Below are 24,812 nucleotides of genomic sequence, written 5' to 3'. Positions count from 1 at the left end.
AAAAACGGTTTAAATTCTGTCCTCTTGTGGGTCGCTATGGTGGAAAATGTGACTGCATAACAACAGTGAGCTAACAGGCAGGTAAGGTGTTATTCGGGGCTTCCATGACAAAGTGGCCTGCTGAACTCCGAGGTCACCGTCCTCCCTGTTAAGTTACTCCCCCGCTGTTAAGTGCGTCTGGCCCTCAAGCTAGGTGAACTCGCAGCACATCCGCCGTGAACATGCTCACAGCATCAACACAGACTGGAGAGGGAGAAACGTCTCTGTCAAACCGTAGTTAACGCAGAAAAAGACAAGATTAAAAAAAAGAGCTTTGTCCATTATGTCCAATGACTGAGTCCTTTAGAAAGATAGAACAGCATCAGCTTATTGTTTTATATGAATGTATTCCAAAGCTACCACAATGAAATATTAAACCATTTGAAGTCCTGTTTATATCAGCTTCCTTTATATACCAGCTGGCTGTGTTAGTGTAATGCAGCAGAAGGGTAGGACGTTAATTGGGGGAGAATCCCATCTACACACACACACACACACACACACACACACACACACACACACACACACACACACACACACACACACACACACACACACACACACACACACACACACACACACACACACACACACACACACACACACACACACACACACACACACACACACACACACACACACACACACACACACACACACACACACACACACACACACACACACACACACACACACACACACACACACACACACACACACACACACACACACACACACACACACACACACACACACACACACACACACACACACACACACACACACACACACACACACACACACACACACACACACACACAAAGAGGCATCCCCACTCCCCGCTGCCTCTGGGAAGATGAAAGACAAACTCGTCCCTCAGGCCCTCGCCGAGTAAACTGATTATTCCTAAATGTTTCTCAGCTCTGCCTGGCTGTGATGTAAAGCGCCTCTCACTGATGAGGACGGGGTCACAGGAGGAATGCATAGCGGATCGCACACAATCATGCATGTTCTCATGCACACACCTACATTAACACAAGGCGTTATAATAAAGAGTGGTGGTGTTTCAAAGCGGTGGGAGGATTACATAACAAAGCCGAGCACGGTGTGGCATCATCGCGGCACGCTCTCCCACTGAGGAGGCCAAAGGTAGCTGACACAGGCATGGCCGACTTTCTTACACGCACACGTGCTGACCTACTGCCACTGAAAAAAAAAAACCCATAGAAAACACATGGAGAAAACTTTAAAGTGTCCCATGATTAAACGCAGATTATATAACAGACATACATTACAGTGACGTGCAGCTGACAGAAAAGGGAAGAGAAAAAAAGGAGGCAGTGAGGTAGTTTCTTTATTCATCTCTTCCTATTGTTGCTAAATTTGTCATCCCAGTTCTCTTGTACTACATTGTCACCCTAATTGTGGCAGCTAATTGGGAAATGGGGCCAGGAGACACTTGGAGTTGTGTGACACGACGAGAGAGAGAATGTAAGGTAAAGAGAAAGCGCTGGAGAAAGTAGAAAAATCTAATATATTTGAAGAATTAGCAGCAAAGAGGTAAATAATTATGCACTGTATCTGGCTTTCCTTTCACACTCCTTTGTATCATCTTTCAATTAAAAAAAGAATAAAGTCAGAAACATGTCACAGCTGAGCTGTAATCTCTTCAGGGACAGAAGAGCTGTCCATTTCGCGCCAGAGGACTGAATTAATTCATTATCAGCACTCAGGGCTGAAACTAAAGCGGAGAGAATTAAAAGAGGGCACAAAAAAAAATAGTCCACTGCAAAAATGAATCAAATCTGCCCGACACCCATTTGTGTTGTGAGGTCTGACAGGAACAATGTGGAAAAATCAGGAGCACAGGCACAAAGGCTGCAGATAAGAGGAAAATATCATTAAGAGGATTATTATGATTTCTCCCCGCGCCCTAACCAAATTAATTCCTCCCCGGCGTGGAAGTAGCAATTGAAACAAGCTCTGTGTGTATGAATGAGATAGTCGATCCTAACTATGGGATATTCATCCATCGCCGCTCATTCTGCTTTGTCACACATCCTCACACACATGCACCGTAATGACATGCAAAAGGGGGTAATTTCAAAGTAACACCAGCTGATTAGAACCAGGGGGAATCACGCGCAATCAGAAGCCAGGATGCCATCATCTGTTCCTTCCTCACCCTCCCCTCGCCCTATCCCCCCCCCCCCCCCCCCTTCTCCTCATGCCCTCCTTCTTCTTCTGCTCAGCAACCAGCAGTAGGCCTGAAATTGCCAGAGATCAGATGAAGCCACCAATTATGACTTGTGAGGACGGTGAGGACATCTCATGTGGTGACAGGTAGCAGAGAGAGCTCAGCCTAATGATGTAATCAGGGCGGCTTGTTAAGAAACAGGAAAATGTGTGGATGCACTTGTGACAACTGCACGGTAAGAGTTTTTCTTTTTTTTCTTAATAAGGCGCTGTGTGAGTTTATGATTGGTCTACGTCAGCCGCAGGACAGCTAAGACCTTAAGCATAAACTAATTACTAGGATAAGAGGAAATAGTCAGTTTGGAGTGCAATCTCGTGTCTGGCTGTCTGCTGAACGATGAGGAGGGATGAAGAGGAGACGTGTCGAGGTTCGGGTGTCTCACCACCCCAGCTCTAATATTTCCTGGGTAGACCCGTTTGTTGTTGTCTGTAGAAAGGAACTAATATAGCAATCAGATGTTTCCCCCTACTAAATGATAAAGCCTTACTTGTGAAATGTTTGCTGAAAAGAAAGCCAAGGTAAAAGCATGGACAGTACAGTATAAAATAAATTGGTTTGGCCCATACAGTTGATAGTATAAAACTATGGCTCAGTGACGTCACCGATACTGAAGCTGAGTCTTGAAGCTAAACCATGTCAGTTACCGTATTGGATATGCTATCTCCATCTAACTTTCAATCAGCATAGAAACAGGCATCAAGCAAAGAGGCAGTGCTGAGCAAGGCCTTAAGCCTCCTAGCCAACAACTACAACAAGCCCACCTATACAACAACTCAACCACACCCTAATTATGCAAATGTATACCTAACTTAGATTTAAAATTATCCAAACAGATGGTGAAAATAAATGTCCTCCCTTTACAGCTTGATACTAAATGAGCTAATGATACCAAAGTGTTTTATAAATCAGGTTGTAAACATGTTTATTTCTACTGTAAAAATTGGCATTTTAATATGGAAACTAACAGGGATTTCTTGACTTTTGCAGCCAGCATCAAGTCAACACTCAAGCAACAGCAGTATTTTTTGTTTTTTGGATTCATTTTTCAAAACCAATGTTGTTCCTTGAGTAAGCAATGGAAATATCATCCTTTGGTTTGGGAATTCATGCTTTGAGGCCACAATTATTGGCATTCTGGGGTGGAATTGCCACATCTCTATCCAGGTTGACAGGTCACCATGGTGGCAACCACTTGTCAATCTCAGCGAGCCAATTTATGCCAATTTAGCACTGCATTCATGTTTGAAACAAACCGAAAACATTATTCTATACAGTCCATTGGTATATGCAAAGTTAATAATATGCAATATGCAAACATTTGCACAACAAATTAGCAGTACTTAAAGTTCAACTCTAAAGCACATAGTTTGGCCTCGGGGCTTGCATGTATTGCATAAGCATTGCTCTGCATCTAGCACACTGCCAAATTCTTTGATTTAATGCAATCTATTGATGCAAGGATTTTTTCCAAATCACAACAGAAAATTATACCTACAGTAGTTAGGTTAGCATTTCCTGAACACACATCTAACCAGCAAAATCATGATTAATAGTATGGGTAGACAAAAAAGTGAACATAAAGAAACTGCTGTATCACTTCAAAGGTTTGCTTCCTGCAGCAGATTCACAGGTGGTGCCTTCAGAGCATGTATAAAAATAGGAAAATTACATATACATTAGGAAAATTAAATTAAATTAAAAATGACATATACATATTACATACAAAAGTCACATATTATGCAAAAAATACTCCAACACTAATATGTGTTCTTAGCCTGTCTACAAAATCCTCTCCGTCTTTTGCCTGCTCAACTTTTAAGACAATGTGTGCTCAAACAGGCTGTTTGGAGATTTTCCCTTCATGACATCACAAAGGGCAGTAACCCCTCCCCCAAGCGGGTGACACTCAAACAGCTAGGTGTTTGTTCTGCCCTCTGAGTCTGCCTTTCCACTGTAAACTAAGCACGGTGCAAGAAAGCCTGAGCCACCCAAGCCCTTTTTGAGGGGCGTGGTCAGCCACAGCTCATTTGCATTTAAAGCTACAGACACACAAACAGCCTGTTCTGAGCAGGGCTGGAATAAAGGGGTTTATATGCCTTATAAAATACAGGAGAGTGGATTTTTGGCAATAGTCTTCACAGACATGTTTTCGGGACCTCTGAGACTAACTTTAACTTTTGAAAAAGTAGTACACTATGTGGCCTTTAACAATAGAACTTACAAAACATCCACAACTAGGACTGTGATTCTCATCTTAAGAGGTACTTCAAGGGGAACTGAAATTCCCCCGACCGATTGTTGAAGTAACACATCACATACTGTACAATGAATAAGTGCATACTGTATGAGGAGTTTCTTTTTTCACTTCAACTTTTAAGAGTACTCAAAAGTATGTGAAGTATGTGTGGGTATTTTGTCCAAAGTCAGTCTAGTTCAAACTCTACACTTGTTTATTTTTGTCACATCTCCCAAGTGAATACAATGAATACCAAGCCCGTCATGGCTCTTTAATCATAAACTGTTTACATTTTTAAACAGTTTTTTTCCTTCTGCATAGTTGAGAAGGTTAATCTTGTACTCAACAGTATAATGCAAAGACAACAGACACTTGTGAGAGGTTGCATTCCTAGCTAATCTAATTAGATTTCAGCAGGAGAATGGAAATTCAATTTAAAGATCAAGCTGAAAAATAAATGCAACCCAGTGTCTTGACCCCTCAGACTTCCTTAAAAGGGATGGTGGCAATCTTAGCTTCACTCTTAGAGACAGATCTGAATCAGTTTCATGCAGTGTTGTGGCATTTCTCAAACAGCTAAAAGCCTCAGGTCAAAGAACTCTCTTAAGTACACACATCCATACAGAAAACACTCACGTGCTTATTTCAAAGCAAAGTCAAGGTATACTCTTTGAAAAGATGCCATGAAGCAGTTCATCCATCTTGCATACCTAAAGCCTTACTAATGCTGCGGGAGGCACAGCATGTGCTTTCAGTGGGAGCCAACAAGGCGAACATCAAATCCGAGAATACCCTGTGAATATTTGTGTCCTTTCCAAGTTGAATTGAGGAGAGCGCACTCTTCATCATCGTGAGGAGGGAGAAGACCTTGTTCAGTTTTCAGAACAGCGTACGTGGTCTTTTGTTATAGAAATGTACAGGGGGTGTTATCGCACATCAGGCTTGTCAAACACAGACATGCATCCAAACTGAAGCGATCAAAGACGTTCTAACTTCAACTCAGTGATGGGCTGTTATTTGTTGATGCAGCAAATACTGACAGGTGCAGCACCTTGCTCTCTCACGTTACAGATAATGATGTTGCTTATATCATGCAAACACAAACTGGATAAAAGACAGAAATGCAAGCATGTAAAAGTGAGAGGATCTTCAGATTTTTAAAAGAAATATGAAGTGTTTTGGAAGACATAATTAACCAAGACTTGTGTTTTTCATCCGGATCTGGGTGGAAGGTTCAACCTTCTGTGACTTCAATAAATAACATAATGAGAATCATTTCTTTGGAGTGTCAGAGACGTTGGGGATGAAAAGCTGGCCTTCTGTGATCTCTTTGTTCAGCTGGAGCAAAAAACAATAAACACTAGTTATTAAAGCTAGCTTATTAGTAGCAGAGATCCAATTATGGGTTGTTGCCACAGAAGTCATGTACTTCAAACGTGTGACCCAGCAGAGTCATGAAGAGAACCAACAGAAGAACAACATCTCTCCACCATCTGGTTATTGTTTTCTTCTATTGTGCAGATTTTGCAATCGGAAATGTAAGACAGAGACATAAAGATTGCATCATTTCTTGTAATGAAGTCTAACATGGCTCATTTTGTCAAACAAGAACTGCAAATAGTTGAAAAGTCATTGCACAATGATGCATCTCCATCCACATATATCTGATCCATGTCTTAATTACATAAACACTTACATGACAAATGCTCCCTCATAACACAGCCTGTACCCTGCTGTTGAAGATGTTTGGCAAGGACACATTAATGGTATAGGAGATTTTATCTGCAATAAGTTGTTCCAATAAAATCAGCTTAAAAAAGGCCTCCAATTGAATGTGGCGTCATTGTCAGAGAGTATACGCCAGTTAATGCCATCAGATGCTGTGATATTTATTTTGCAAATATCCACTTGTTTAGTCATAAATCAATTCTCGATCCATAACAGTAGTCTTAACAACAAGTTGGGAGGTGGTGTAGAGCTACACAACAAGTTGGGAAGTGGTCTAGGTCTACAAAAGAAGCTGGGAGTTGGTCTGGGTCTACACAACAAGTTGGGAGGTGGTCTAGGTCTACACAAATTGGGAGGTGGTGTAGGTCTACACAACTAGTTGGGAGGTGGTCTAGGTCTACACAAATTGGGAGGTGGTGTAGGTTTACACAACAAGTTGGGAGGTGGTCTAGGTTTACACAACAAGTTGGGAGGTGGTCTAGGTTTACACAAGAAGTTGGGAAGTGATTCCTCCTTGGATGTATTGTGAAAACCACAGTTGTAAAGTAGCAAATAAGAACTGATATCAGGTAATTAATCATGAGACAATACCAAACAGCAACCATGTGGTGCTAGCAGAAAATATCAAGTTGGTAAGATGTTAACAAAATGTCAGCAATTTGGCACTATTTCACTCCAGAAAATATACCATAGTTAAACAGCTATACCACCAGTGAAACAGCTATTTGCACACCTCTATGCATAGTGTAAAGCTTCAGTTTTGAGGTATAGCACTGCAAAAATCAGGTTAGTATTGGCCCAGAAATGGGAAATAAACATAGGTTGTTGTTGTTTTTTTGCTTGATTTTACTAGGATCCCAATTGAGATTCAAAATTGATTGTTGAACAGTGTCCTTGTGTGTCTTGAAAGGCGCTTATAAATAAAATGTATTATTATTATTATTATTATTATTATTCAAATCTATTTTATAAGAGAGACCTCTCTTTAACTCCTCATATTCAGTAGTTGGTAAAACATCTAAATGAAAACTGGGTTTCTATATCAGAATCTAATCCTGCGTCTCTTGTGAGTCCAAATAGGGACTTGTTGCTGCCACTTTTAGGTCTGTGTTGGACTATGGTTATGTCTTGTACATGCATGCCTCTTCTCAAAGCTTACACACTCTGGACTCTCAGGTTCATCACTAATTCAAAATCCCTCACCTGTCACCTATTGATGTTTGCACATGTTGGATGGTCTTCTCTGACCCTACGTAGACTGAAACACTGCTGTGTCCTTACTTACAAATCTATTTTAGGTCTTCTTTCTTCATACCTTCTGACCTACATCAGTCAGAAGAGTTCACGAACTTATAATCTTCGCGCTCAAGATCTTGTCTTGTTGTCTTTTCCAAAGGTCAGAACTGAAGTGGGGGAAAAGGCGTTTAAGTTTGCAGCTCCCTTTATTTGGAAAGAATTACAAAATGAAACTTAATGAGCTGCTCTCATTGAATGCTTTAAAGCAGATGTTAAATGACTCGGAGGCTGACACATCTGGCTGTAGATCCGCTGCCTGATATATTTACCACTGTGGTTGATCTCGACAAATATTTCCTGTTTGACTGGTTATTTCTTTCAATCTATTCATGTGTCTTATATTATGTTTGTAAAGTGGCTGCTAGCTGTTTGTAAGACACTTTGCTGCTGACTGTCTTGGTCAGTACACTTTGAAAAAGGAGATTTTTAATCTCAATTAATTTTCTCCTGCTTAAAAAAAGGTTAAAGGTCACATAGTATGCGAAATAAACTTAACCACAAACACTAATATACAGTATGTACCTAGTCTGTCTACAAACCCCCCAATTATGAGTCAAGTGAGTCTATCCTCTCCGTCTTTTGCCTGCTCCACTTTTCAGAAAATGTGTTCTCAAACAGGCCGTGTGGAGATTTTCCCTTCATGACATCACAAAGGGCAGTAACCCCTCCCACAGGTGGGAGACACTTGCACAGCTAGGTGTTGATTCTGCCCTCTGAGTCTGCCTTATCACTGTTAACAATTGAGCATGGTGCAAGAAGACCACGCCCTTCCAGAGGGGCGTGGTCAAACACAGCTCATTTGCATTTAAAGCTATAGACACAGAAACAGCCTGTTCTGAGCAGGGCTGAAATAGAGGGGTTTATAGTTCATGATCAAATACAGGATCAGAGTGGATTTAGAACAAGAAACTTCACAGACATGTTTTGGGGTACTCTGAGACTTATTGAAAAAGAGTATAATATGTGATCTTATGAAGTAAAAACAAAAAATAAACCCAACTATCAGCTACTCTCGGTTTAATTAGTGGAAATTAAATGGTTGAAAGTTGATGTGAAGAACAGCAGACAGACATAAGCTGTGGGTTAAAGCTAATACGCACTCTTTACTTTTTGCAATTCATACCGTTATCTTAGTATGGCCGGTTATCGCACATCTTCTATTTTGCTCACATCATGCAGGTCTAGTACAAAATCAAACGCTTCAGTTAATGTATAGCACTATTTTTGCCATTCAGTAGTGTAGGTCAACAGGTGTTACAGAGTTGTGTGTAAATGTGTTTTTTGAACAGATTGGCATCAGATTGATACTCGAGCCGCAAATGTTAAGGTAACTGAATTGGTTTGGTAATTAAATGTATTAAAACGGAGTAATCTGCAAGCTCTTGCAAAACTAGGTGTCATTAACTTACCTCACATTAGAGGTCATGCACATGGTATCTAAGTGGACAAGCTCTGTGATTCTGGAGGTTCCACCCATGTAATTTCAAAGAAAAGCTTTCTTTATACTTGAGTAAATGTTTGCCAACAAATATATGGCCGATCAGTTTCAAAGTCAGACTACAAATGCGGCTTGATAGCTGTGTTTGGCCTGGAAGTGTCCTACAGGGGTTCTCTGGGGGGAAAAAAAACCATGCTCTCTATCCTGCCTCCACCTTTCAACTGCAGTGTCTCCTGCTGCCGGCCCACACCGAATTATTTTCTCGTCAGAGGTCCAGCTAGTTACTGTGTTTGTTTGCTGTCATCTGTAGTCACACACACACACACACACACACACACACACACACACACACACACACACACACACACACACACACACACACACACACACACACACACACACACACACACACACACACACACACACACACACACACACACACACACACACACACACACACACACACACACACACACACACACACACACACACACACACACACACACACACACACACACACACACACACACACACACACACACACACACACACACACACACACACACACACACACACACACACACACACACACACACACACACACACACACACACACACACACACACACACACACACACACACACACACACACACACACACACACACACACACACACACACACACACACACACACACACACACACACACACACACACACACACACACACACACACACACACACACACACACACACACACACACACACACACACACACACACACACACACACACACACACACACACACACACACACACACACACACACACACACACACACACACACACGAATCAGCCACTCAACTAACCCTGCACAGGCGCTGGTTACCACAGCAACCAAGACCCGGACTTGTTTGCCAGCTTTGGTTCTTTGACCAGCCCATTTATATTGTTTGAGGAAAGAAATGCATTCATCTGAAATCACCTCAAAATATTGCTCTAACCCTCATCAAATACCACAAAGCAGTATGCTAATAAACAGGTGCTGGAGGTTGTCGTTTCTCCAAAAGACCGGCAAACGCAGATTTAGCATGGCGGCTTTAGAGCTTTCATGGAGGTAGTCTATGAATTTTTGATTGTTGTTGTGTTGTTGTGTTTGGGGTCTGACAGCTGACCTCCTTGCAGATTTCACCACAGTCCAAAATAGACAGAACACCATGTATCTGCTGCTTTACAATAATCAACAAAAAGTGAGCGTGTCTGTTGCTTTAGTCCCTTTACATCGCAGTGGTTAACTTTCACTTCTGTGCAAATCTCTTCACCAAAAAGGAGCATCCGCACCATGTGGGTATGTGTTTTTAATACATTCTGAACAATAGCATGACTGGGCTGGGGCTCAGAGGAACACTGTGGTTGCATGCTCAGCTAGCCTGGTGGGTGTAGTGTGGCCAGAGCTACTGGAAGTAGCAGCAGAAGACATTACAGTGGCACAATCCACAGGCATGTTAACTGTGACCCACAATTGTAAGGCCATTGTCCAGTACCACTGAAGTACTGAAATGTTCTCTCTCTCTTTCTCTCTCTCTCTCTCTGCCTCTTCAGTCTTTGTAATTACAGCTTCACCCTCCTCAGTAATTAGGGACTATTTCAACAAGGATGTGGAATGTCTCCATCTATTTTCCCCTCGCTTCATCTCCTCCTCTGCTCCACCCCCGCAATAAAGCATCTCTCTGTACAGCAAAAGATCATCCTTAGGTGGTCAGGTTTTTGTGAATGATAAGGAATATTTGGGGGGGGGGGGGGGGGGGGGAGCCAGCCATGTTAACGAGTTGACTTCTAAATCAACCTTTTTTCTATCAGCACAGAAAGCTTCTTCTTCTTCTGCAGCTCATACTGTGTAGCTTTGCATTTAGCACCAAGCATCTCCAGTCTCTGTCCTTGGGAGGAAAAAAAAAAAAAAAAAAAAAAAGCAGCGATGAGTAAAAGAAAAGAGAGAATGTCTCTAAACCATCCGCCCCCGGACGTGCAGAGAAGGTGGGTGTGAGGAGCAGTAGTCCTCTCTCTCTCTCTCTCTCTCTCTTTCTGCATCACAGTCAAAGGCACAGGCAGCGAATCTGCTGTTCCACAGGCAAGGGATGTTATGATAACTCCTGCAGTGCATAATGCGATCTTTTCAAAGCCCCGGGCAGAAGCAGGCATAAACTTGTTGAAACACTATATTCTGGAGGCAGATGTTGAGGAGCTGAAGGCATTTTAAAACTCCATTAAATGGTTTATTATGAAGGCAAGTGGCGCCTGATGAGATATACTGGGAGAAAGAAGGTAAATAAAGTGATGGATGGTGCCATTATTACAGCGACGCTCCGGGGCTACTTAACTGAGGACCACAGGGACAAACAGCAGGTCTGTATACACAGCAGACTGGGCTGGTTTACACTGGACGCTTTTTTTTTTTGGGGGGGGGGGCCTTTTACGAAGCATTAGTCATCAATTACAACTCAACAATTCCTTTCTATCTCTCCCTGAAACGCTCTCCTCCCCATTTCTTTTCTCCAGCCTTCACCAAATGCAAGTCTTTTAGCACAATGATATGACAGAAACACATAAGAATAATGGCACGTTGTTGCTAAGAGACCACCTGTTCAGATCTCCCACGAGATTGTGGTGAAGCTGTAATCCCCTTCATCGTTATCAGAATACCATTCATTGGAGGGTAGTGTGAATGTCCCGGCAATATTGCAACAGAGATAGAAAGGGGATTACATAACAAGACGCCTTTTAGGCAGAAGAACTCCATTTAAGATCAGGGTTATTAATCAAACACCGCACTGCAGCAGATTCAGACACGTGACACGATGAAGATCCAGGGAGAAGTGACCAATCAGCACACTTGATCCGGTCTTTGCCAAACTATTTAGAACGTCTTCACAACAGCCATTTGAGAAGAAAATGGCATCCGCTGTTTTCCAGGTTGTGTTGACAATCAGGGAGTGGTGCTGCATGGGAAAATGAGTGTTGTCCCGAGGACTTGTGGAGCTGCGACACACCCTACTCTTACCTTACCTCGGCAGGGTGTGTTCAAAAAACCTGCAGTGCATGTACACTTCCTATGACAAAGACTCTGAATCAACACAAGTAAAAGTGGGATTGTGCAAAAAGGGTGTGTTCTAATACTTCGATGTAACCTTTACTCTTCAGGATAAAAGTTTAGTAACAATCAAAAGTTTTCATTATGGACTAATTTAACACACAGCGCCGTTCTTCTCCACTCCAATTGGTTTAGCCGTTTGTTTACTTCAGCTTCAAGCCAGGACGGCCCCTTAGACTTCATCCATCGGCATGCTAAGAGGCTTGACCCGGGGCACCACCTCTCTCAGACACAGTGACACGACCAGCTGGTGGAGATGACACACAGACACACACCGACACGCAAAGCGCCCAGTGTCAGTCTTAAGTATCTGTCTCGGCCCGTCAGCGCTCGGGGAATGACTAGATGCCAATCGCCACGTCTGGAACTGCCTGCCTATGTGAGGGAGGAGAGCTGAAGTGAGTCACTGAGGATCACGCCGGGATTGCTGGGTTTTTACAGGGTTGACTCCCAATGTCGGTTGAGATAAAGTCATCTCCAAAACACTAAGGCGTGTCTCCGTAGCCTTTACCTAAAGGGAACAACGCTCACTGTGACATTCTGAAACTCCAGTCTCACCTTCACTGTGCTCACAGCCCCAGCCCTGTTAAACACACACACACACACACACACACTCAACTGGGCTAACATGAGTCACAGCAGCACAGTTACCCCACTACATCTCTCCCTGGCGATTACTCAGTATCTGCCCAGCTGCTGGATGCAATGACTTTATAGCTGCTGTGAGTTTTTACATGTCCTCCTCCTCCTCAGGAGATGTCTGGCTGCATGCAAAACAGTCACACACAATAAATGTCTGCGTCTGCATTCAAATGTGGATGCAGGAGGGAGAAGTTGGCAGGTGCTCTGGAAGTTGAAGTCCCATTCATTTCCCCTGAAGATTATGTTAGATGACTTCCTATTGGCGCATTTCCATCATCGAGAGGTGCACAAACGTCTCTATACTTCACCGTTACAGCAAACGAACAGGAAAAAGATTTATAAAAAGGTTGCAGAATGTCAAAGGTTCAACTGCCTGATTGGCAGCTTGTAAGTGGAGACTGTCCCATCGTTGTACCCTGCAGTGCGGAACTGAAATAATGAGGTTGAACTCAGTTTAATTGTCAGTGTTCTTGAAGTTTTTTTTGGATAAATTCTGCATCTATTCAATTATTTACACAAGTAATTTAAATTTTATCTAATTCAATTATGCAACACGCCTTGCAGCATCAACGTTCCCTCAACGTGGCAGGAAAGTGAAATAAAAGTCTGCACCTTAACTTAAGACAGAGCGTTGTTTTGAATCCAAACTGATAGCAGAGTTCAGTGCAGATAACCAACGTCATTTTACAAAGTGGATGTGGTTTTGGGGGGATTCACAACATGGAGCATACTGAAAGACTTCTGCTTTCCATCCTTTAAATTTGTTTGGAGTCAACAAACTGAACCCGTCTCTTTAAATATTAAAGCACACTTAGAAACTTGTTTTCACACTGCAGGGGAGAATAAGCAGTGGCTGTAGATAACACTCGCTGTGACCCGACCTCGTAGCTTTTTGCCACCGTGTCAGCTCCTCAGTGAGAAGGAGTCACTCTCCTTCCACTCACGCTGCCCGTCAGCGATCCTGGCTGTCAGGAATCCAACGGGTGGGGGGGGGGGGGGGGGTGCTTTCACCCCAGGGACCCGAGCCCCACACTGCTGGGTTTGCACTCCAATGAGCCCGACTATGAAAAGACCTGTTCTCACTCTGACACCTATACCGTCAGTGTGTCCATATTGATTAACCCACATTTGTAGGAGTAAACACTTGAACCAACCCTGACCGACACAAAAAAAAAAAAGGAATAAATCTGTAGGGCGGTGTGACCAATGGAGCCCAGAAATAGCCATCTGAAACGTTTGCTTCCCTTGTTGGCTCTAAAAGAAGCAGCAGTCAGTCTCTGCTCGTCTAACCTCCTTTCTGATGGATGTCTATACCCCGGAGGAGAAGAAGCAGCAGCTACCCATCACCCGTTTTTGGCCTTCTGTTTGGGGAACTATATGCCTGGCAAAGGGGCAGGGGCTCTAAAAAGTAGGGTAAGGGAGAAGGATGTGTAAATAGAAGCTAGGAATATATTTAAAGAGGCCTTCTTTACTATCAAGGAGCTCTGATCCAAATAGGCACCTGAGATGACCACAAGGCCCAGATAAGGATTTGGGCCCAGATAGTGACATGAAGTTTTGTGTAACAATCCATCAATAGGTGTTTGCAACTCTGAGACATGGACTGAACCCTGGAGTGGTTTTGCATCATTCCACAGAAAATCCATATTAAAAAAGATTAGTTGATGAATGGATTTGTTACTCAACCAAAACTTAATCAGCGACCCTTTTACACAATCAATGAAAAGCGTGTGTGTGTACCTAAAAGAACAATGGCAAGCACTGTTAGTTAATTAATGGTAGTCCCCACAGACACCATCCCCACATAAGCCGATTCTTTTGTTTCACTGTGTTGCAGCATGATGTTTTTTTTTTTTTCATCCGCTTGTTGGAGAAAAACAAACAAATTGTTGACATCAGTTTTAAGGGACTTCAGAAATTGTGATGGACGTCTAGTCCTCTTCTCTGCCATTTAAAAGACAATATGATCGATCAAAAAGGAGCAAAATTAACAATCCACTGAAATAAAAACAATACCATAACATTCCTTTTAAAATATATACATGTTCATTCATTTCTTTGGACTGGAAATCTATTTTATCTGCAAGATACTGAGATACTGCATGCAAAGTGTTCACAGGGTTTTTTATGTAGAACAGGTTTGAATGTTGAAATCCCTATGGGGCAAATGTTTACTTGTTGCAACAGATAAGCCCAACCTTGTCTGCCCGTCACACACTGCCTTCTGGAATGCAATATGTCCCCATTTCAGCAAGAATTGGGCTGTTGAGTCCACTTGTATCGTAGAGATATTTCACACTATACAATCAGTGCAGTAGGTGGATTACAGGCGTAATGTAGGTGCGTGTAGAAATGACTGAGTGAGTGACTTAGATTTTGTCAGCAGGGGGGATATTTTTACTTAAAGGTCTTGGCTTCACTATAAAGCTCAGTGGAGATGGAAGACAGTGGATTTGGTCAATTGGCAACTGATCCGAAAAAAAAAAAAAAAAAAAAGATAATCAAATGTGCTACTGCGCCTCTCCCTAAAGAGATTATCGAAGAAAAAATAAAGGCTTTGAATGCGTCTTTACAACCAAATGGTAAAGTCTCACTGAAGGTGGAATTACACTAGAGTGTCTATCGGCTGACATCATGTCATTTTATGCGCCCTCCAAACTTTATTCATTAGTTGAACCTTACCTTATAGACATTTTCCGTAACGCGGTGAACCTCGTCGGTGCGAGACATCGTGGAATCTTCAGCCAGGACCATAAACGTTGATTTTCGTGAACCGTGTATCCGTGTGAAATTAGAAGGGAAAAGGGGGGGGGGGGTGTACACGAGTCAGGTCAAACAAAAGGCGAGGCAAAAGGCGCTCGTGAGAGAGTGAGACGATGCTGCGCTCCTGAAACACCCCACACTCCAACTAAACACACCTTCCCTCTCCACAGCTGACAGCCCGCTGCTGCGTTCACGGACCCCTCCGCGGCTTGGATTTCTCGCTATTAGCAGAAGTCCAAATTTAAGGTAACCACAGAGACCTTGTAGAAGTATTACGTATTTACCTTTCTTGAATTAAACAACATTTATCTGAGAATGGGAACCGGAATAATTAATCTATGTTGGAGAACTACAGTAGCCCATTTGAAAGGTTAATATTAAAGACTATTAGGATATTTAACAGACGGCGTTTATAACATTTTTTTACAAGTCGCACTTACACTTGTGCATTCAGGCTAAAAGATCAATATTTCCAACAGCATTTTAACGCAGCACCATTTTGTAGATTGTACTTCCCACCCCCATATCCACAGGCAAATGGGTTTTTCTTCAAACATTCAAATGTTTTTATTTCCCAGGAAAAACGTCACTATCCATCACGTAGGCCTATTTATGTTCACACTGCTCTCATGTACGTAACAGTGATTTTTAAACCAAAGTTCTTCCCTAAAGTTTGAAACCAAATTAAACACATCAGCCAACTGGAAAAGCATAACAGTGATTGGAAAAAGAAGAGTTTTGAAGACAGTCTTCTTGTCATTTAACCAATCCAGCCAATCATAGACATATTAACAGTGTATGACATCAACCTGTAAGCTCCTTAGGATCAGTGTGGTGTTGTTATCTTTATATATATATATGTAGAGAGAGAGAGAGAGAGAGACCTGTCCCTTAAAGTTTACTCGTCTTCTGTTTACAAAAAGAAAATCTCTGAGTCATGACTTAAGCCTGTAAATAAGTTTTGCTTGCCTCATTGAGTCATCCATTCTTCATTCATTATGCTAATTAGAGTCTAAGTGCACACTTGTGCTCCTGTAGGATTTCCACATTTCGACCTGAGGTTTCCACTTTCTGTCAATAACCACACACTCAACTGAATGCATGTGACTGAAGACACCTGTTTAGAGACTATCAAAAAGAAAACAAAAACTAACAAGGAGCGCCCTCTTGTGGAGGAAGTGTGGTATACAAACTGAAAAATGTGAGCAAAACTTTGGAACACCTTGACACAAGACAAATATAACCTTACTAGTTTAAAAAAAAAGGGAAAAATAATTTGTTTTGAGAGAAAAGTCAAGAAGAGATGTTGTTGCCACAGCTCATTTTACTATGGAAAAAAATGATTTTATGTGTAAAACATCTAAAAGTCAGTCTTTTTGTTGTGTTCTGCCAAAACTAGGAGAGTTACAATGTGACATTGTTTAATCAAGGTCCAGACATTTCACTTCCTTTATGTAGATATTCCTTTATGAAGGTGAACAGCAAAGGCCTCACCTTCATCAACAAACATTTAAGGATGAAATACTCAGAATCACAGAGTGGCTATCAGAAGAAAGACAGCCAAGCTTCAGTCCTCTCATTTGGTGTGTTACGCTGCCAACATCTCTCTCTCCGGTGTTTTCTTTGCTTCTCTCCTCTCTGGAAATGAAAGTCAAAGTAAGGCAAATATGATCAGTCTGGTACCAAAAGAAAATACACTTGTGTGTGGAATGAAATCTGCGTTGTGTGAAACAAGAACTGTACCTGGTTCAGCTTTAGCTGCCTCTGGGACTTCAGGTAGTGGCTCGGTGGGGACCTCTGGAAGTGCTACATCTTCTCCCTGTTTGTGACAAAGTGACATGAAAGTTAGAACAAAGTTGTATATCGTTTTGTTACTGCAACATAAAACGTGCTCTCAGTTCCTAAAAAGTTTGTAATTTGTGATGCAAGCTTCAGAATTCAGAAAGGGGGTCAGAAAGTAAGACACTGCTCCCTTTGTGACCCCCTCCCTAAAGTCTGTGAGACAAAGTAATTATCTTGAGAAACCAACAAGCTTTAGCTGCTTTTAAAATGTTCTATTTAAAGTCACCTATGTATAGAAATGTATGTGGTTTAACCTGAACCTGTTTGATTGTATATTGGGTAAGGGTAGATAAACTACTCTTATCCTTTTCTGTCAGACTGAGAAGACTTTGAGCAACGCGTCTTTGTTCAAATGCGGAATAGAATAATGTGTGCTATGAGAGGCTTGGCAGTGTGTGTCATTTGGAATAATAATTAGATCACAAAAGCAGAGAAAAAATCGGCTGTAATTTAATAATGATGAATCAACCAAATTGAATAGTCGCAAAGGGTTTCAATTATACAGCCCACTATGACATCAAATCATGATACTGTGGAGTGCTTCAAAATGTATCTCACTTCAGGGCTCAACAGTGTGGTTCAGGAAGTAAAAATCCCATTCACTTTCACCATAACACATTTCATTATATAGCCATAATGTCATAACCATCCAAGATAGACCGCAAGCTACCTGAGTGTGAAATGATGATATATGCTCGTATGAGATATCAACCTCCTTTTAAAAAAACATACTTTATTTGCGATATCGGGGAAAATAACTACACTACCCACGATCATAGAGTCACAGCTTTGTCTCTTTTTGGTGGAGCTCACTGTTAAGATGGCAATATTTCCCACCCCTCGCCGCCGTATGCAAACGGATAGTTTCGCAAGTAGGCTAGCTAGTTAGCTAACACAAAATATACAGATAACCTTGTTATGATGCAGTGAATTTAATTTATATATTCACACAACACACACCACAAGACATTACAACACTTATAGTCACAGTATAAACACTATAACAACAACTAAAGTTACGTTTAAGAAGCAGTATCATTCGCAATGGATTGTGGGATGTGTAGTTCCTTGACTCGAAAGGAAAATTATGTACACAGTCTTGTACCTTTGGCTTTTATTCTCTGTTTTTCAAAGCCGTTTATTCGCCAAATCAAATGTTTAATAATCACAAGTAGTGGGGTAGCCGGTTGTCTTGGTTCCAGGCTTCAGTCTCCTGATATGATGATTTTGGGAAATGTCAATGAAGGATTTGAATGGGGAAAGTTACTCCTGGAACCAGCACTGTTGAGCTCTATTCCAGAATGATTCCTCTCCCCCACAGAGTGAAATGGTATTAATCTGGTTTTGAAACCATATCATTTTTGGTAGACCATCTCAACCTGACTCAGCTCTGAATCATGTCTTTAACTACAGCCCTGCTCCAATGGCAGACAGCTAAAGCCAGTGGTTCAACCTGTCCTCAGTGTGTGTGTGTGTGTGTGTGTGTGTAATATATATGTAAGTGGAGCTGGGTGTGTGCTCAGCAAACATGTTCTATATCATTAAAGGTTAAACACGCAGCTTAACATTTACCTGAGTGATAGCTTCTAGCTCGGCTAAAACGGCGTCCTCGTCCTCCAGCGTCAGGACTCCAGCCAGCATGTCATCTATTTGCTGCAGGAGATGGAAAACATGTGTTATCTAACGAGTGCATTATTTGGTGATGTAGAAAAAACCCTTTATCCCTTCTAAACATACACACACTGATGGAAGGTGTAAAAGGCTGTCATCAAACAAACATTTACCCTTTGATATTCAATTGATTCCTGGGTCTCATCCAGGATTCTCTCCACATCTTCAATTGACATGATCTGTGACAAACAAGAAAAGTCATATGGGCTTTATGGAAATAAAGTGTTTTGCATGAAATGTGTTTTTCTGCATATTTCCGACTGGCTTGAGAATTCTCTCCAGCAAGATCTGTGCTCTGTATCCAAGGATGTGCTGCAGTCACACCGCTGTAGTCAAGGCTTTGCCTCTTAAGCCTTTAATCTTCAAACAATGTGCAAGCAGCTACGCTAACACAAACCGCAAGCTTTCTCTGCTGCCACAATCCTTACCCAAGGATCACTTTAAAGAAAGTGTGCCTATCTGGGGAAACTTTCACGTTGTTGAAGTATACCCTCACATATTTAACGCTTAAGGTGGGTTTATTATCATGTGAGTGTGGGAGGCGCTTTCTCTGAACACAAAAGGCATGAAAAGAGAAAAAAAAACACATGAAAGTGTACCTACCTCATGCATACTCTTAAGACAATCATTTCCAACCTTCAGCCCCTCAATGACTTTCATCTCAATTTGCATGAACTCAATATCTTGAACCTGTGAACAAATATTAGTATGAGTAACAACACAACATTACAGATATGCACATCAGAAGAAACAAACAAGTTCAAACATCTATTGTTGCTAAATATTGCACGCTTCAAAGGTACAATATGTAGAAATGTATTACAATGTTTAAAGTAGCAGAGAGCTCCTATTATTCCCTGCAAGCCTCGACTTCATCTTTGTTATTTTACTGATTGAGAGCCCCCTGGTGGTGGAATCTTCATACTGTGCCTTTAATTTACTTAATCAACATTGATAATATATGGCTCATTATGTTACACAAAGTAATGCAACAGAAATCTCTAATCTCAATCATTCTTTACAATTTCTCAGCTCAGATTTAGCTAAAAGTCAATTCAATTTTATAGGACGAAAAAGATGAAACATACATCTCTCCGATTGGGGAAAAAATAAAGAAGAGCGGAAGATGAATTGTATTCATCGTTATATTACGTATCATATAGAAGCCTCGTTCTTACTTTTTTAAAGCAAATGCATGAGCTATCAAACCGTATGTGTCCTTAATATGTGTCTTAGGTAAATAAAAACTGGTTGTGTCTTTTCATGAAACTCACCATGCGCTCGAGGTTTGAAATCTGATTTTCAGTCTTGACGAGCAGCTGATCCTGATAGCGTTTTTTCTTCAGAAGCAGCAATGCTTTTCTGTAAAGACAAATAAAAAAGGCATCTTATCATATCACATTACAAACACTATTTTACCTCAAGCTATTCAAAACATTTTTCAGCACTTCACAAAGCATAATACAAATGCAAAATTCAGATGATGACACCGCTGGTCTGAACCTCAGGAGGCCGAAAAAAACGTCAATATCTGAAGTTCAGCATGCTAAGCATACAGTCAACGAGTCCATCCATCACGTTTTCTTTCACTTATCCGAGGTCGGGTCGCGGTGGAAGCGAACGCATTTAGTCAAACCAGACTTCCCTCTCCCCAGCAGCATTTTATAGCACTTCCTGGGGGATGCCAGGGCTTTCCCAGGCCAGGCAGGATATATAATCCCTCCAGCGAACTCTGGGTCTACCCCGGGGTCTCCACCCAGTTGGACATGCCCAGAAAACCTCCACAGGGAGGGGTCCTAATCAGGGGCCCGAAAATCTGATAAGCATTCAGTGTTATATGAAATGAAAATCTATCCCCAGAGTCAGTAATATTACTTGTTCAACACAACCATTTAATACAATTGTTGTATTCCAAGATAGGAAGTATTTTCTGTTTGTTTTCCTTTTTATGATGTTCTTTAAGAGATAGTTGCAATACTCCATAGCTTCAGATGGAAACATGATGAAAACAACTTGATCACATTATTTGATTTGGCAAACTAAGAAGTAAAACCTAACCCGAAATTTACTGCAGATAACTGCAAAAATTGTCTAAATCAAGGAGCTGCAATGTTTTAAGCCCGATAGTATTGTTTGAGAGGCAATAAGGTTCAGTCGGTTCTTTTAAGGTTTACACTTCGAACAGGATGGTGTATCAGTAAGGACACAGGATAAAAGATGAGGAGATGTAGTAGTCTCTTTAACTGCCCTGTTGTTCAGCCGTGTTTATTTACAGTGACTTCCAGTATTGTTTGTATAGTGTTCAGTCATCGACTCAACACTGGAAACACTGTTTTATATCCGCACAAGGGGAGGAGAGATGACATCACAAAGGTAAGGTATTAACAGAAACTATCATGCAGAGCACGGTGAACTTGTAATCTGCTTCTGTTGTTTCTGAACACATGCACACTAGAAAAACTGGTCACAAGGTGTTTACATCATCCAAATGCAGGAGGAGCATGATCAATTAAGACAAACGCCACAGCCTTTTAAGCAAATATAAACATTTGGGCTCGTTATCCTCCACAAATAGTTGGTACATTTGTATATGCAAATCACCTCAAGACTAGCGTGTATTTTATTGTGATGTCATTTGTTATTGTGCTGTCTGTATTTGGCTGACTTCTCTTTGTTAGCAGCACCTTTTCCAAATGTTGCACATGTCTCATGTTTTTGGCTGCTGTGGACATTTGGCTGTGCTGTCTTTTGGTTTGTGTTGTTCGTATTTGTTGGTGTTGTCTGTGTTAAAAGCCATTTTCTTATTCATGAAATTGACAACACAGTGTTTTGTCACAGCATGTGTTGTCAAATTGAGGGCGTTTTTACGGTGGCCCTGAAGTGCAAAACACAACAAATCAAAAAACACAACAACAAATTACAAAACACAACAACAAATAAGAAAACACAAAAAAAACTAAAGTTAATGTCATTGTGTTTTCTTATTTGTTGTGTTTTGTATTTGTTGTTGTGTTTTCTTATTTGTTGTGTTTTGTATTTGTTGTTGTGTTTTCTTATTTGTCATTGTGTTTTCTTATTTGTTGTTGTGTTTTGTGATTTGTTGTTGTTTTCTTATTTGTTGTTGTGTTTTGTGATTTGTTGTTGTGTTTTTTGATTTGTTGTTGTTTTCTTATTTGTTGTTGTGTTTTGTGATTTGTTGTTGTTTTCTTATTTGTTGTTGTGTTTTGTGATTTGTTGTTGTGTTTTTTGATTTGTTTTTGTGTTTTGGGCCACCGTACATTTTCATGATTTGCTAGTATTTGCACGTGTTCTGTAAAACTGCAGGTGTTGCGTTTTCATGGGCAACATCAAATGTGTTTTTGTGCTTACTCTTTCTTGCCATCTTTTAGGAGCTGCTTTGCAAGAAGACGCTCTTTGTCCAGTTGTAGGGTGATTCTCTTTTGATACTGCTTCAGCTTATCCCTCTGCTGCTTCAATTGCTGGAGCAAAAAGCACAAATGTAATTTATTACAAAGATGTTATAAATGTGTGAGGAAAACATGAATAACCAATAGCTGACTAAGTCTGAATTAAAGTATATAGACTGGTAGCCTCAGCACCGTGCCTGCTAGCTTACAACACAGCGTGCCCTGTTTAAATGTATCGGGACTAATCTGTTGCTGTAGCCGCTAACAGCTCACCAAGATGGCTTTGTCCTGTTCGGTCACACGAGAAGGTTGACTCTTTCTCCCGAAAACATTTCCCATTATTAAGCAACATCACCTCCACAACCCCCTTCATCAATAGACAAAATATTGCCTTTGACAGAGGTATACGCCATGAATACAAAAAGCCGAAAGAGGCTAGCAGGGGGCTAGCTGTCTACCACCATGTCCACAGTGTTTCCGTGTTTACTACGGCAAGCGGAGTAGGACATTCTAACAGACGGCAAACAGAAGCGTTCATACCACTCTTCAAAAATACATTATCAGTGTTGTCACTTGTAGACAGCAGAGAATAATATTGTGAAATGTCATTGTGGTATCAGCTGGGCAGGTAGGTTCACGAAAAATAATTAATTACTTAATAACTTATTAAGTTTGGAGGATAAATGGGGCAATGGACATGCAAGCGCCGGACAATCATTCAGGTCACTCTTTACAGTTTTAACCCTCTAAATATCCGAGTACCGCTAAATAGTAACAGGGGCATGAGTCCCATTAGATTTTTTAAATTTCACATTTTGAATAATGTGGAGTAGAATAATCATGATTTTAAGATGGAACATAATAATTTGTAAATATCATAGGTCTACATCATACCCACCTTAATATTTACATTCCATGGTCTACACTAGTGGTTCTCAACTGGTGGGTCGCAAAGCTGTTGTGTGCCTGGAAAAAAAATCTGTCAAAATGCCTATACAGCGCTTTTTAAACCTGTTAGCTTTGTTCCATTTCTTTTTTTCCTCATTTTTTTGTCACTTTTTTGAACCGTCTGACATCCAAAGTGTACAATTTTTCTTTAACTCAATCTTTAAAGTATCTGAAATTTGGGTCACAATGTTAACAAGGGAGTTGGTGGTGGTGGGTCCTGAGACCAGTTGAGAACCACTGGTCTACACAGTCACACACAGTCACACACAGACAGGGAAGCTAGTTGCTGAAGTTGTTAGTAGAGCATTGACCCATTAAAATGTGTAAACATGTCTTGTAATAAGTTATACATACTTCTGCACCATCAGAAGATGATGTTAGCCTTCTGACTCACTTGCTAATGTTGATTATGCCGTTTGATAACCACGTTCAATATTAATGCTAAGAGATGTGTGAATCTAAGAGATGTGTGAATCTTAGCCGAAGATTCATAGGATAGTAGGTGAGTGGTTTGCAATTTTTAGACCTCTCACAGGTTATTCATAGTGAAAAACTTCATTTTAAACAATCATTCTCTTGCAGGATGCAGAAGAAAATCTCCCCCTTTCTTACTTAATGAATGGCAGAAAAACCCAGCGCTCAATGATGAATTGTTGGTTATTAAAAAGAAAGGGGATTTGACTAGTGTGAAACATATCCAGATAATTTACTTTAGTAAAAGTAGTAAATATACACAGTGTTGAGATGCATTGTTACACCCTGCATTCAAAACTCTGTTACACTAGTATAATGGTATTGGCATTTAATATCATATGGCTCAACAATGAGTAGAATTAGGCATATCTTTTATGCTGAATGGCTCCAAAATAATGTAGCCTACAGTTAATGATTTATTAATAACAAATGTAATACCTGTAAGAATTGATTACTTTTGAAAAAACAGCATATTCCATATTTCCTCTCCTGTCAAACTATTTTGTGGTGTAACGCTCATGTCACTTCACATTACTATGATTGTTGTAAATACAAATCTCACATGGGGTAAAACCTTATTTCCTGTTTATGAAGTGAGTGGTTTAGCAGGAGGATTGAACGGGAATTCTTCTTGTCACAATTTCTTTCAGAGCTGAGCACCCAAAGAGGTCTAATTCTAAAAACCGCCCCCTGGCCCTGAGGTCGACACATACAGGTATAATCTCTAAACCAACACCTGGCCCAGTCAGCATGACCTACTGACCGGCTAACCACGGGATCAGCACCACGGACAGTGATAAGGATAGGCCTACTTTACCTACTGCATCCTCCAGGAAGTAAGTATCCAACTGTGCCGAACTAGGGAATGTTTTGAACACCTGATACAAGTTACATTAAAAAAGCATTAGGCCTTTATTTATTTATCA

At 41.0% G+C, this 24,812-nt stretch overlaps 2 protein-coding genes across 6 annotated transcripts in view; both read right to left on the bottom strand.

The window, feature by feature from the left end:
• LOC132954245 (brain-specific angiogenesis inhibitor 1-associated protein 2-like) overlaps positions 1-15,695 on the bottom strand; it is a 66,398-nt gene extending 50,703 nt beyond the window's left edge. For all 5 annotated transcript variants that reach the window (XM_061026762.1, XM_061026763.1, XM_061026764.1 and 2 more), the window contains exon 1: positions 15,464-15,695. In XM_061026762.1, coding sequence (XP_060882745.1) covers positions 15,464-15,535 — 72 coding nt within the window. In that variant the 5' untranslated portion in view covers positions 15,536-15,695. The remainder of the gene's footprint in view (positions 1-15,463) is intronic.
• Positions 15,696-16,848: 1,153 nt separating this feature from the next.
• LOC132954246 (charged multivesicular body protein 6-like) lies at positions 16,849-22,961 on the bottom strand. Its single transcript, XM_061026767.1, has 8 exons — positions 22,738-22,961; positions 22,427-22,536; positions 20,332-20,419; positions 19,661-19,747; positions 19,171-19,236; positions 18,959-19,039; positions 17,288-17,363; positions 16,849-17,182 (listed from the first exon to the last, which is right to left on the bottom strand). Exons 1-8 carry the CDS (start codon positions 22,801-22,803, stop codon positions 17,133-17,135), a joined length of 624 nt encoding a protein of 207 aa, XP_060882750.1. The 5' UTR covers positions 22,804-22,961; the 3' UTR covers positions 16,849-17,132.
• Positions 22,962-24,812: the final 1,851 nt, after the last annotated feature.

The sequence above is a fragment of the Labrus mixtus genome, chromosome 20, assembly GCF_963584025.1.
Source record: "Labrus mixtus chromosome 20, fLabMix1.1, whole genome shotgun sequence".
NCBI classification, from domain to species: domain Eukaryota; kingdom Metazoa; phylum Chordata; class Actinopteri; order Labriformes; family Labridae; genus Labrus; species Labrus mixtus.
The sequence above is the reverse complement of the archived record's forward strand: the minus strand, read 5'-3'. Positions and strand labels throughout refer to the sequence as shown.